The sequence below is a fragment of the Rhinopithecus roxellana genome, chromosome 12 (genome assembly GCF_007565055.1).
Source record: "Rhinopithecus roxellana isolate Shanxi Qingling chromosome 12, ASM756505v1, whole genome shotgun sequence".
Classification (NCBI taxonomy): Eukaryota; Metazoa; Chordata; class Mammalia; order Primates; family Cercopithecidae; genus Rhinopithecus; species Rhinopithecus roxellana.
Genome location: NC_044560.1, coordinates 114,467,204 through 114,481,573, shown reverse-complemented (window position 1 = coordinate 114,481,573; position 14,370 = coordinate 114,467,204). Strand labels below are relative to the sequence as shown.

General features: G+C 50.5%; 2 protein-coding genes across 7 annotated transcripts in view; both read right to left on the bottom strand.

Annotated features, from left to right (window-relative positions):
- The window catches only part of LOC104675305 (leukocyte-associated immunoglobulin-like receptor 1), a 75,594-nt gene extending 61,546 nt beyond the window's left edge, over positions 1 to 14,048 (bottom strand). The window contains exon 1 of the mRNA XM_030913751.1: positions 13,941 to 14,048. Coding sequence (XP_030769611.1) covers positions 13,941 to 14,012 — 72 coding nt within the window. The 5' untranslated portion in view covers positions 14,013 to 14,048. The remainder of the gene's footprint in view (positions 1 to 13,940) is intronic.
- On the bottom strand, positions 877 to 14,073 carry LAIR1 (leukocyte associated immunoglobulin like receptor 1). Of its 6 annotated transcripts, none has more exons than XM_030913748.1 (12): positions 13,941 to 13,987; positions 11,858 to 11,975; positions 10,635 to 10,829; positions 10,164 to 10,199; positions 7,115 to 7,408; positions 6,213 to 6,263; positions 3,150 to 3,188; positions 2,711 to 2,839; positions 2,575 to 2,617; positions 2,449 to 2,486; positions 2,178 to 2,230; positions 877 to 1,639 (listed from the first exon to the last, which is right to left on the bottom strand). In XM_030913748.1, exons 3-12 carry the CDS (start codon positions 10,666 to 10,668, stop codon positions 1,493 to 1,495), a joined length of 864 nt encoding a protein of 287 aa, XP_030769608.1. In that variant the 5' UTR covers positions 10,669 to 10,829; positions 11,858 to 11,975; positions 13,941 to 13,987; the 3' UTR covers positions 877 to 1,492. The 6 variants fall into 6 exon arrangements, 5 of the variants coding, with proteins under 5 accessions (XP_030769608.1, XP_030769609.1, XP_030769607.1 ...); XM_030913749.1 differs by having other exon boundaries at positions 10,635 to 10,757; XM_030913747.1 differs by lacking the exon at positions 10,635 to 10,829 and having other exon boundaries at positions 11,874 to 11,975; positions 13,941 to 14,073.
- Between the last annotated feature and the right edge of the window lie 297 nt (positions 14,074 to 14,370).

Genomic DNA, 14,370 nt, shown 5'->3' with positions numbered 1-14,370 from the left:
CACTGCAAGCTCCGCCTCCCGGGTTTACGCCATTCTCCTGCCTCAGCCTCCCGAGTAGCTGGGACTACAGGCGCCCGCCTCGTCGCCCGGCTAGTTTTTTGTATTTTTAAGTAGAGATGGGGTTTCACCGTATTAGCCAGGATGGTCTCGATCTCCTGACCTCGTGATCCGCCCGTCTCGGCCTCCCAAAGCGCTGGGATTACAGGCTTGAGCCACCGCACCCGGCCTACTTTTGTTTTTTAAAGACAAACACAGATTAACCCAAATGAGATTCTGTCACCTCCTAGTGCTGCATAGGGTAATTTTCTGTTTCAATCTGCTTTTGGGAGAGTACCGTCTGACCCTACAGGTAGGGTGGATACTCAGATATGCCTCAACCAACAGCAGGCTCAGTGATTCCTTGGATTTCCTGAGGCGTGTGAGTGTGTGTGGATGTCTGTGTGTGTATGCATGTGTGTGAGAGCATGCATTCCTGTGCATGTATGTGCAGATGTGGACCCGTAGGGTCCGCTCTCTGCCTTCACCCAGCCACACCTCCCTCATTCATTCCTGATACACGTGATTTGTCAGAAAACACTGACACCAACGGGAAGTCCTAAGATGAGCAAATTCAGAATATCTAGTGTATAATATCCGTGGTAGTGGGTGCGCTGATGAATTTGATTGTGGCTATCATTGCACAATGTATGCGTATAACGAATTATCACATTTTACGCCTTGAATATGTACAATCCTGATCAATTAAATTTTAAAAAGAAAACACTGACACCTCCTTTGTAGGTCCTGTTTCCCACACTCAGCTTTGAAGAACTGTGAAAGCAGAGACTGGGTCCGAGAGACCTATGCACCCAGGACCAGGCCTGAGGTTGCCAGATGTGAGGTATTCAAAATTATTTATTGATGCACAGAGTAAAGCATGATCCAGAGAACTGGGCTTGGCTCTCAGCTGTGTATGTACAGTGCAGTCTGAAGGCTAGCTCTTGACTTCTAGGAAGGTCTGGGTCAGCAGGGCAGATAATTACAGCAAAGTATCTGGGGTCATTGGAGGTTCACAGCAGACACCTAGGACAAGCTTGGAGGCGGCATCACTGCTCAGGAAATCAGCTGGTTGGCTGTAGTGGGGTCTCTGGAAATAGCCTGACAGCTGTAGCTGAGCCTCTAGAACAGGCAGGTGACTTTAGCTGGGTCTCTGGAAACACTCAGGTGAATAAAGCTGGGTCTCTAGAAACAGCCAGGGAACTGTAGCTGGGTCTCTGGAATCAACTGAGAAACTGTCCAAGGAGCTGCTCAATTGTAGAAGGGACTACCTGGCTAACGAAACTTCTGGATGCTGGTTAGAAACCTCCAGTCTCCAGCTCTTGTCTCCAGGTCAGCTGCCTGTCTCGCTTTCCAGATGAAGATGAGTCCAAGGGGAAGCCTTCCAAATGGCCGCTTCAGGCTTTTCCTAGAGTGACTTTATATCCTCAGGTGCAGAGGCCAGGTGGGCCTGGGGTCAGTGTCTGGCAACAGTGGCATACGTGCTGGACTCAGCCATGGGCTCTGTGGACTGTGGGGACACAGCCTGGGCTGTCCTCCGTGTGAGGGCCCAGTGGTCCAGCTGAGCATACGTCACCTCCTGGGAACTCCCTGCAGCCGGGGCCTGGGAGAGAGAGACCCAGGGTGAGGGAGTGCCTGGTGGAGGGTGAGGTGAGGGGCTGTGGGGCTGGAGGGCTGTGGCGGCCATCTCCATGGGCCCCGAGGACCCTCTCCTGAAATTGCATCCGTGTGAAGAGCCCTCCCTCAGGGTATTAGAGTTGGTCTACGTGACAATGAACAAGGCAGAAGGGAAGACTCCTGACTTGCAAGCTGAGGCAAAAGACATCGCGCTTCCGCCCCTCCCCGCCACCCATCCTTGGATCCCTCCCTCTGGGGGAATCCGGGGTGTGGAGAGGCCCCTGTGAGAGGAACAGAGGTTTCCTGCCCACAGCCATGGGAGTGAGTGTCTTGGACGTGGATCCTCCAGCCCACGGGAGCCTTCAGATGCACACAGCCCTGGGTGACCTCTCGACAGCAACCTCAGGACAGGCCATGAGCCGGAACCGCCCAGCTGAGCCACTCCTGAATTCCCAGTCCAAGGAACTGAGATTTTTTTAAGCTGCTAAATGTGGGGAACTTGAATAACTAGTAGGAAGGCTCACCGAGGTGTCCGTCTCTCTGTCCTTCTCAGGAAGTCCCTTGACTGTGGCCTTGTCTGGGAGAGGAAATACATGGCCAGTTTTCTGGGAAGGATGTCACAAGGCAAATCTGCCTGAGACCCCCCAGCTTCAGTTGACATCCTACACCCAATCTGTAATACAACCTTCTAGAATGTTCCCAAAGATTCTTCCCTCTGCCCCCGACATTGCATCTGGATTGGCAAGAAGTTCCCATTTCCCCATCTCAGGCCTGCCCCTCCTCCTCCCCCTTTACCTGCTGTCCTCTCTAGAACATCAACAGCCAGGTCGGGCCTGAGAGGAAAAATAAAAGTGAACGTCAGGGGCAGCCTGGGGGCAGAGGACTGGGTGGAGGTCCAGGACTCATTCCCAGGGGCCTCACCTCTGCTGTAGCTTCTGCTTCTCGTCCTTGCTTCTGGGGGGCCCTGAGGACAGTCGGGGTATGAATTAAGGAGACCTTCTTCCTAGCCTCTCCTGACAGCTTCCCCAGGTCACTCCACCCTGCCCCTGAGACCTACCCTGCTTTATCTGATTCTGGCGATGGAGGAAAAAGAGGACCAGAAGGAGGAGACAAAAGAGGAAGACCACTGAGACCGCGATGAGAATATAAAGATGCTCAGCACTCAGGCCTTGGGAAGCAGGTGCATCTAAGAAAGACAGAAACAGGTTTTCAGCAGTGTGCATTTATTGAGCACCTACTGTATACCACACACATGTCACGTGCGTGTCATAAACTTACTAACATATAAAATCTCTCAGGTAAATAATAGTCCTGCAGCACAGGGATCGTTATCCCCTTCTTCCACCACCGGGGTCCTGAGTGCTGGGGTCCTCTGCACAGGGACACAGCCGGGGCCATCGGCAGAGTGGGAATCTGACCAACCCCAAAGCCCAACCTCTTTCTCCTTCCCCAGGAGGCACACGCCAGGCTCACGCTCCATAGTCCCCATCACTCACGCTCATTGTGACTGTTGTCCGACGGCCTCTGCCTGGGTCCTGGGAGGGAGGAATTAGAAGGAAGTGGAGTTAGTCCTGAGCTGGACAGAGAAGGCTCTGAGTCCTCCCATGTCCACTGTGGGGATCTCTCTTCACTCCCCAGGACCCTGACCGCTCCTTCTAGACCAGCACCGTCAAGCAGAGTCTTCTGTGATGATGGAAACTTTCTACATCTACTATCCAGTATGAGAGTCACATGTAGCTATTGATATTTAAATGTATTCAAAGTTGAATGGTGTGAGAAGCCTGCAGCACTGTCTGCATCTCGAGGGCTCAGTGACCCCATGTGCCTGATGCCATCCCTACTGGACGGTGCAGATACAGCGTGTTTCCTGGGCGTGAAGCTGTGGTAGACATCACTCCTCTCTGCCCTCTGTGGATCTAGGCAGAGACCAAGCACCTGCAAGAAGAGAAAGTGAGACTTTCCCTCCCTGACCTCCTTCTGGATTCCCACCAGAGTGCAAGAATCCCCGTGTCTGATTTTATCTGCCCTCACGGCAACCCCCGATGGGGATGTAACCCGCCCTCCTGTGGGAAGAATCCAAGTTCAGATGTGCTCCTGTTTCCTGAAGCCCTGCAGCTAGCGGGCGGGCGAGTGTGTGCGGCACCGCCCACGCTCCCTGCGCAGCGCATTGCAGGCCCGCCTGTCATCTCCTTGAACATTCACCCTGCTCTGCACAGTGCACGCCACTACCCAATTCACAGGTAACCAAATGGGGTCCTGCGGGACTCCCCAAAACCCAGGGTCTGAGCCAAGCGTCTCTCTTCCAGGAACAGCGTCCCTCCCCTCCCCCACTGCCTAGGTAGCATCTTCAATATCCTTCAAGAAAGGCAGACATTCTCTCTTGGAGTATGCTTTCTCTTATGCCTCGTCCACGTTCCAAGGTCCAGGACACCACCCGTTATTCTACACCATGACTTCCTGGGCTTGGTCTTCATAACATTTGCTACCATTTAAAATGGCATATGTATTGTATATGTGCAATATTATACCTTTTATATTATTTATAGCTATATGTATCATGTATTATGCAAATGTATAATATATAACAAATATATTTTTAAATTATGTAATCTTGACATAGACATATTTAATGTATATAGTGTTAATTGTATATGATTTATAACTTATATGTTACATATATTCACTATAATATATAATGCATAATTTATATTAGATCTAAACCTATAATTAAATATAAAATATTTTTTCTATTATAGTTTTATATAATTTTATACATAATAGATAATATATGTTTACATTAATACCTACATTTATTTATTAATTATAACAGTTGAAATTTATTATAGTATATAATAAATATATCTTTCATATAATATATAATATACATTATAGTCATATGTAGTGATACACTAACATATTCTTACTATATCATCTTCCTTATATACGTAATATATGATGGAAAAATATTTATTATAATTTAAATTATAGATCTGAAATTCTCCATTGCAAATCATATATTTTTATCTGTATATGCATGTATGAGAATCTGTGCATTTCTATCGCTCATTCTAATTGTTTCTCCCCATTGACGTTCACAAGGTGGAAGGCCATTTCTCCTCATTCACGGTGCATCACACCCAGAGCCTTCAGTGCCTGTCACAGTCCCTGTGAGGACAAAATACTTCCTCAGTATTAATAGCAGCACCCCTCCTTTGGGGCTTTCTAATCAGCACTGATGTCAGCGCCGTGGGTACCTGAACTCAAGTCTCCCCTAAACGGTTCTACCGGGACAGCTCTTTTATCGCCTGTGTTTCACATGAGGAATTTGGGACACAGGAGGTTTGGGTGAGTCACTGTCAGGCATAGAGCCAGAGGGTGGCAGAACCACCGGGATTTGAACCATGAACCCAGCAATCTGGCTGCAGGAGGGTCTGTCCTCGCAAGCTTTATATGTCACTGCATGAAAGATGAGAGAGGAGAGAGGGAAGGAGAAGAGAGGGAGAGAAAGAGAGGCAAGATATTCCCACAGACAGAAGGCTAATAAAAACCAGACACTGGACTTGAACCAGGTCAGCTGGACTCAGGAGCACGTCCTGCTGTGCCCCGGCAGCCCAGGAGCCTCTGAGGGGGTCCGGATGGAGCACAGCATCGCTCTTCCTACCTCCCCGTGTGGCTTCAGCCCCTGGTCCCACCTGCCTGAGCTCACAGCCCGAGCCTCACAGGCCATCACTGGGTGACCAAGGACGACCACTCTGGTGATGGAAACCCAGGTGGAGAAGGGTCCGCGGATGTCTTATGACCCCGTGTCCTCCCCTGGGAGGTTCTGGTCACAGATCACAGGGGAAGATGGACAACTTGAGACCCAAGGACTTGGGGTAGCTTCTCTCCCATCACAGAGTCCAAGGCAGAGCCAGATGGAAGGGAAGCCCCATGGCTTCATCCTGGTCACCGTTCACAGGCTCCGTCCCCTCCCTGTGGCACCCTCCTCCTCTTACGGGACCTTCCTCCACTGTTCAGGCCTCCCCCAGAGATCACAGAGCCAATAGGAGCATCACCGTCCCTCTCCGGGTGTCCCAGGTTGGAAGGTGAGTTCTAAGTCCCTCCATCAGGTGCAGAGCGGGGTGAATGGTGAGGCCACGCCCACAAGGGGGCAGCGTGGGGCTCGGGTGAGCCCGAAAGTCTGGGGTGGGGCTGCCCGGGTGGGTGGCCCCTGCCCCTGCCCCTTCATAGTCTTGTGACTTTAAGCAAGAAACTTTATGTTTTGCATATTAGAGAGGAGGAGGAGTTAGAGAATCAGACTAGTACCTCCCCCGGAGAGCGGTGTTTGCATTAAGTGCTTTCCACGGTTCGTGGCATGGAACGAGGTTGCAATTACAGTACCATTGTTGCTATGGTCTCTAGGAGCATTAGCCACCTCCCAGAGCTGGGTGGGTGTCAGTCCCTTCCCGTGGCCTCCCTAGTCCTTGACTCCAAGCCCAGGGCCGAGGGCTGGACCCGGAGCTGCATCCCCAGCACAGATCCCCCTGTAATCCCTTCCGGCTGAGGACCCTGCTACTGACCAGCTGAGGAGCCGGGCTCTGTGACGGGGGAGTCCGTGTCTCCAGAGGTTTCTGTGAACAGAGGCAGGAGAAGGATTTAGAACCCGTCCCAACCAACCTGCCCTCCTCCACCCTGAGCCCCCGTCCAAAGGCCGCATGGCCATCAGGCAATCCCAGACAATGTCTCGAGACTCCTGAGAAAACGGGTCAGGGGACAGGAGGCTGGAGAGAGCCCCGCTGCTTGCCCCATTCTCCCTGGGGCTGCTCACTCCCTCTGCTCCTCCCACCACAAGCTCTGCTTGACCTCAGGGGACCTTTGAGGTCCTGGGGGGTCATGAAGGTGGGTTGGAGCCTCTCCGGTGGACTTTGACTCCAGGACATCTGGGGCTGAGCACACACAGGGGTGCGTGTGGTCACATACCAAAGGTTTTCCCAAAGCACTGTCCAGCCCTGACCGGGGGCCATCCCTGGGCCCTGTGCTCTGCCCAATGGGAGATGAACCACACCAGGAGGAGCACATTGCCTGGGGCAGGTTCTGGCTCAGTGGAAAGGAATAACAAGTGAGACCATCCATCCTGTGTGAAAAGACACTCATCCCCTTGCAGGGGGGTCGCCCCCTAATCTCTGGGAACCCACTCCCCACCCAGGCAAGCGGAGCCAGCTCTGAGCCCATTGGATGCTGGGGCTGAGTGTCCAGGCCATCCGTGGCGTCCAGAGGAGACCAGGGCTACAGGGACCTAAGCAGGTGCGAAGGCAGAGGGGAGGTGTGTGCAGAGGGAGAGGGGGAGAGGAGGGCTTGGGGGTCAGGAGGAGGGCAAGGGAGGCCACAGAGAGAGGGCAGCAGCTGGAACAGGGTCCAGGGACCTGGGGACAAGCTTGAAGGCCGAGCTGAGACTGGGGCAAGGCCCAGGTGATGTCCTCACCTTTCACCACCAGCTCCAGGTGGTCACTGAGCTCAGACCATCTGGTGGACTTTTCATAGAGGCAGTGATAACGTCCGGCATTTCCTTCACTCACTGAGTCAATGCGGAATCTGGCCTCGGACTCAGATGGACTAGCTTGAGACACATCCTTAGTATCATTGAACTTGGATCTACCCTCCCACTCCAGGCGGAATGTTTGAACCCCAACCGGGCCCTGGCACACAAAAGTCACAGGCCTCCCTGGGGGGATCACAGTGTCTGGCTCAGCCGAGATGGAGGGTCTGGGCAGGGGCCCTAGGAGGGAAGCAGAGAAGGACCTCAGCGTCCACCGTAGGAAGTCACCATGCCACACACGTCATTTTAGTATCACACTTCAGTGATTTTAGCAATTTTGTAGAGTTGTGCAGCCACGACCACAGCCCAGCCTTAGAACATCGCCACGCCTCCTACACCTTCTACATGCGCGGGAATTCTCATCGCTGCAGAGTTATTTTCCCAGTTGACAATAGGGACCCTGAGACTTGCTCACAACTTGGGCCTTGCTCAGGGTCACGTGGGAAGTGTCAGAGCAGCCTGGGGCCCCTCATGTCTGCTGAGAGCCCAGGGCTACTTTCCAGAGGGACAGAGGGCGGGAGAGAGGCACAGGACGGGGATGACAGGGTCATTTGTGAAGGACAAGGGACAGGGAAGCGAGGGCTCTGGAGATGGCTCGTGCTGGGGCCTGAAGGGCACTGGCCGGTCCCCGGGTGAGACTGAGTGTGGGACGGGGGTTGCCAGGCTCCTGTGAGGGTCCGATGGGATGAGGGTGAAGCCCCCAGCCCTGACCCAGCCCTGACCCAGCCCTGATCTGCTCACAGCAGATGCCCAGCCCATGACAGGTCCCCATTGCTAATGCAGGTCTCTGTGGAGCCACCACCTCTGGGTTTTCCTCTATAGTTTCTACTTTCTCCTCAGCCGAATTTGCATTTCCTTGTTATTAAAGCTCTTGAAAAACCCTGTTTATCTCAACTGGGCTTGGGGTGGAGGAGGAAGGGCAGGTTTGATGTCCTGAAACAGGAAGGTTGTGTCAAAATTAGCAAAATCCCTGAGCAGGGCAGAGAGCTGGCAGGGCTTCAATTCGCTCATCCGGTCTTCACTCATTCTTTGTTATTGACAGATTAAAACTGCATATGTTGAAGGCATACAACATGATGTGTTGGTACAGGTATACACTGTGGACTCGCTGAATCAAGCTAATTCATATAACCTTACTTTGCATAGTTAATTTTTTTGGTGAGAACATTTAAAATCTGCCTCTTAGCGATTGTCAAGCATATGATACATTGTGATTAACTCTAGTCCTTATGTTGCACAATCCTGAACTTACTCTTCCTGTCTAGATGAAATTTTCTATCCTTTGACCTGCATCTCCCCAAACCCATCCATTTGTTCATTTTTCTTTCTTTTAACCGTATCTCAGTTACTTATCAATCCGTTCAAAGACGCTTTTCATGGGCTGCTAATTCCACAAATGTGAGAAATACACACAGGGTGCCTGCCCTTCGGAGGTGGACGTCTAGAAGGGAGGACAGATACTGCTTGGAGAATTGTCCAAATCTGCAGCTGTGAACTGCAGTAAGTTTCCTGTGGGTAAGTGCAGGAATCTAGGGGACAGGTGGGCGGTGGAGCTGACCTCCTCTCCAAAGTCCTCAGGGACAGGATGTGGCTGGGAAAATGGGCATGTCTAGACCAAAGACAGATACACGGGTCTGATTCTATCTGAAGATAAACAGGGGAAGGGCTCTGAGAAAAAAAAATTCATCTTACAATGAGATATTAAATGAAAATTTTTGAATACAGTTTAAAAATGGTGGAAAGTACAATGGTCACGTGCTTTCGCAAATCACAGCGTCCCTGGGGTCAGGAAGGGAGCGGGCAGCAGTGGCATGGACAGGCTAAGGCCGGCCTCGAGGAGCCACGGAGGGGAGAGGGGCTGTCACCAGGGGAAGATGCAGGAAAAGTCAATGAAGAGAGAGGGAAAGATGAGAAAAATTGAGAGTGAAATCACCAGGACTGGGTGACATGATGCATCTAGGAGGATGGAGAAGAGATGGAATGTTCAGAGTCTGCCCTTTGTGACTGTCCTGTTCCCCACCAAGAACAGTGTGGGCTCGTCTGGGGAACACTGCCGGGCTCAACCTTGTTGTGTTGGGTTTGAATTCTCATTGTGGAAATCGGTGTGTGGAGGTGACTCCTGCACTCCCAGGGTGACCGCAGAGCTACTCACAGCTGCCAAGACCTGGAAGTAACTCGAGTGTCCACTGCCAAATGAATGGATGAGGAAAATGTGGTGTGTCTATGCAGTGGAATATTATTCAGCCCTAAAAAAGGAAGGATGTTGTATCATTTGCAACAACATGGATGAACCGGGGGACATTATGCTAAGTGAAATAAGCCAGGCACAGAAAGACAGTTATTCCTGCATGATCTCACTTATCTGTGGAATCTAAGAAAAGTTGATCACGCAGAAGTAGAGAGTAGAATGGTGGTTACTGGAGGCTGCAGGGCCTCCAATAACATGGGAGAGACACTGATCAAATGATACAAAGTTTCAACTAGCCAGGAGGAGTGAGTTTGTCAGATCTATTGCACAGCAGAACAATAGTTCATAATAATTTATTGTATATTTCAAAAGTACTAAAAGGAGATTTAAAATATTCTCATCACAATAAAATAAGTATGTGATGGGACTGGCATGTTAATCAGCTTTATTTAATCTTTCCACCATGTGTACATATGTCATCATATCACAACGTACCCTTCAAACATATACAATTATTTGTCAATTAAAAATAAAATTTTTGAAAATAAGAAAGGCAAAATAAGACAGGTGGAGGATGAGAGAGAGAACTGGTTGAGGGTTATGCATTTTACATTTGGAATAGTTTGCAATCTAGGGTAGACTTAAAGGGATCCCTCCAGGCCCTCTAAGCATCAACATCACTCCCACCCAGAACTGCCCTTGGGGTGCCAGAGGGGACGGGGAAGACGGGACGAAGGTGTGACTCACCCTCCTGAGTGTGGATCGTCTGAGCCAGGCAGAGCACTGGAAGAGAAGCCCCAGTGAGAAAAATGCCCACCACCCAGTCTCCTTATGGGGCTGCTATCAAAAGGGGGCTGGATGGAGCTGGGGGGCATTCAGCATTTCATCATGACCAAACCAACCCTCCTCGACATCACTATCTCCGTGTAATCCTTCTTGCTGCAAAATGGTTTCAAGATAAATCCCAAAGTCTCCCCTTCCAAAAAGGCTCCTGCTCCCCCAGCCCTTCTTAAAGCTGACCTCATCCCCACACCCAGGCCCCTTTAGGACAAGGTCTTCTCTGGTGAGACTTAGGCCCCGGGGAGAGCAGCAGGGCAGTCTTGGGGGAGGAGGACACTTTCCTCCCCAGAATCTTCTGCACTGGAGTCAGCCTTCAGCAGGGAACTTTCCAGACCTCCTGACCCCCTTTCCAGCCTCCCCGCTGCTTCCAGGACTCACCTAGGCCCAGGAGGGCGGTGGGGTGGGGAGACATGGCCCCGGTCCCAGCAGTCTGGCCAGTGCAAGGACAGAACTCTGCAGCAGACGCAAGCTGACAGGATGTGCTGGCCAGGGGCCTCCTGCCTGTGGGGTTTCCACAGCAGCTGCCTCACACAAGAGGAAGAGCTTTCTGTCCTGTTCTTTCCCCTCTTCCCACTAGTGAGACAAGAGTGAGGGTGCTGGTTTCTGAAAAATGTCACTTACCCTAAATGTGGCTTAGGATCAGATGACCCTAAACTAGGTACCCGATGTCTCAGCCTCTTTCTAAATCTATGGGACAAGGCGGAATAAAGGTCGGGCAACCAACTAACTTGGACACCATCCCAACTCCACACGTCAACGGGTGCAGCTCTTGGGCAAGACGTGACAAAACTGGAAGCTGACGTTTCCCCGTATTAGAAATGGGAGCCATAGAATCCTTCCCCAAGTATTTCATATTGTGATCTTTGCTAAAATCCCAACAAGTTGTTTAACACGTTAAAAAATATCCTACAACACATACTATTTTTTTCAGGAGACAGTGTTGGTGTGGATGTGGAGAAACTGGATCCCTTGCGTACTTCAGTGGGAATTAAAAATTGGGCAATCACTATAGAGAACAGTGGGGAGGTTCCTCAAAAAATTAAAAATAGAGCTATCATATGGCCCAAGAATCCCACTTCTGGGTCTATATTTAAAATAAACAGGCCAGGCGTGGTTTATGGCTGTCATCCCAGCCCTTTGGGAGGCCAAGGCAGGTGGATCACCTGAGGCCAGGAGTTCGAGACCAGCCTGGCCAACATAGTGAAACCCTGTCTCTACTAAAAATACAAAAAAATTAGCTGGGTGCGGTGGTGGGTGCCTGTAATCCCAACTACTTGGGAGGCTGAGGCAGGAGAATCGCTTGAACCCGGAAGGCGGGGGTTGCAGTGAGCTGAGATTGCACTATTGCACTCCAGCCTGGGCAAGAAGAGCAAGACTCTGTCTCAAAAAAAAAAAAAAAAAAAAAAAAATCAGTATGTAAAGAACCATCTGAACTCCCCTGATCACTGTAGCACTATTCATAGTAGCTAAGACGTGAAAATCATCTAAATGTCCATTGACAGATGAATGGATGTAGAAAATGTGGTACACACGCACACGGGAATACTATGCAGCCTTAAACAAGGAAGAAAATTCTGCCACGGGCGACAACACAGACAAACCTGGAGGATATCACACCAAGCAATGCAGATGCAGAGACAAAATTCTGCATGATGTCACAGGAGGTCTGCAAAGTCACCAGAGTCACGACATCACAGCAGGGAATGGTGGTCACAGGGTCTGGGAGGAGGGGGAAATGGGCAGTTATTAGCAAACAGGACCTAGAGATCTGCTGCACAACATACAACCTATCAATCATCAATAATAACGTCTTGTTCACTTGAAATTTGTTAACGGAATAGACTTCATGTTATTTGGAGGGCCCAGAGGAAGACAGGAAGAGAAGGGAATGTTTGAAACGTCTTGGAAACTGATAACATGGTTGTGACCAAGATGCTGATAGTGATGTGAACAGCGAGGTCCAGGCTGACAAGGTCTCAGCTGGAAATGAGGATCTTACTGGGAACTAGAGCAATGGCCACCCTTGTTACGCCTTAGCAAACAACATGGCTGCATTGCGTCCATGCCCTAGAGATACCACGCCAGGGTATCTGGGGAAAGAAATTTCTTTTTTCTTTTTTTTTTTTTTTTCTTAACAGAGTCTCGCTCTGTCGCCCAGGCTGGAGTGCAGTGGCACGATCTCTGCACATTGCAACCTCCGCCTCCCAGGTTGACGCCATTCTCCTGCCTCAGCCTCCCGAGTAGCTGGGACTACAGGCGCCCGCCACCACGCCCGGCTAATTTTTTGTATTTTTAGTAGAGATGGGATTTCATCGTGTTAGCCAGGATGGTCTCGATCTCCTGACCTCGTGATCCACCCGCCTCGGCCTCCCAAAGTACTGGGATTACAGGCGTGAGCCACCGCGCCCGGCCGACTAATTCATTTTTTAAACACACTTCTTACCTGGGAATAAATTTAAATTTGCAGAAGAGTTGCAGAGATACAGAGAGTTCCCATATGCCCTTCATTCAGATCCCTCTAATGTTTATGCTTTACACGACCCCAGCACATCCGCCAGAAAGAAAAAAATTAACACTGCTACAGTAATTAAATGACAGATTTTATTTGGATTTCATCACCTTTCCACTAATGTTCTTTGCCTGTGCCGGGATCCAGTGCAGGGGCACCATCCTGCTTTTACTTCCCTCTCTGTTAACTGCAGAGAAGGGTTTCTGTTTTCCTAGTTGGACCCTGATTAATATTCCCCTAGCATCTGAATACCAGGTGCCCAGGAAGGATGGGGGGCAAGGGTGTGGTGCCCACTAGGGAAGGAGTGGCTGGCAGAATCGACATCTGTCGGTTCCTCCACAATCTAAGGTCACAGAAAACATGGGTAGTTATTCTGGGTTTTTCCATAAGAGGGGTGATACAGAGCTGTCGTTGCTCCATATTCTCAGAGGGCCCCTCCACCTTTGCATTCCTCTAAGACTTTTCCTCCAAGCTGGAGAAGGCAAGCTATATGCTTATGTCCAAGGCATGCCACAGACTCAGCACGGCACAGCGTCCTCACTCAAAAAAGTTTCCTTGGTGTGGGATGTACAGGCATGGAGTAATGATTCTCACACTAGACTCAGATACATACACAATATTAGCAACTTAAACCAAATTAAACACCAATTAAATGTCAACTGGAAAGATGACATCTGCATAAATAAAGTGACGTAAGATACAACGTGAAATATCACTGAAAGAAGAGTTTGCATTAGAATAGTTCAAATATTTCAAAACTATTCCAGCACGGTCACTGCGTTGCTGACCAGTCTTCCTCCTGACATGTGGTTGCCGTAGTGATCTCAGGCTTGGACCTCGTGGACAGACTGGGGAACTCAAGCTAAACCCTGGTCCTCACAGAGTTCGGCACATTGCAATCCTGTGTCTTTCCTTCCAATCGAATCCAATCTCAAGGACCCCAGTTTCTGAGCAACCCTGGCTTGGCTCAGCCAAAGGGAAGTGTCTACAGAATCTGAGTCTAGACTGCCCGGAGGTCTGCACTTCTTTGCCGTTTTCAGGAGATTCAACTGCAAAGCCCTCCCCAGGTCATCCACATTGGCTCACGTCTCTGTGCCCCACCCTTCCTGCCTGGGAGAAGCCTTCTTGTTCAGCCAAAAAAGCAACCTGAGGGTGAGGTGGTAGCAGGGACTCACCCATGTTTCTCGCCATCTTCTGGCCCGGATGGAGCCCTGGAAGGAAGACCTCAAGACGATGGTCATCTCCATAGGATTCCCACCCTGCCCCTGGCTTTGTCCTGAATATTAGCCTTGGCAGCCTGGCCTGGGTTCTGACGGTGGATGAACCTGGCTTTCCACGGGCTCCCACCTCCAGCCTGCGCTGTGGAGAGACCAGGTCCTCGGAACAGTATTTTAACCTTGTCCTCCCTTCCCTTCCGGAGTTTACCAAGACATAGCGGGTGTCATCGATGTGAAAATGCTTCTGCTGTACCAGAGTCAGGAACTGAGCAAAACTGGAAAATGCACAGGATGTGGTCGGCCAGGGGCTAGCATCACAGCTCTAATCTTTAACAAGGTCCAACCGCAGGCACGGAAATAAACAGCTTCTCCCTGCCCTGTACACGCC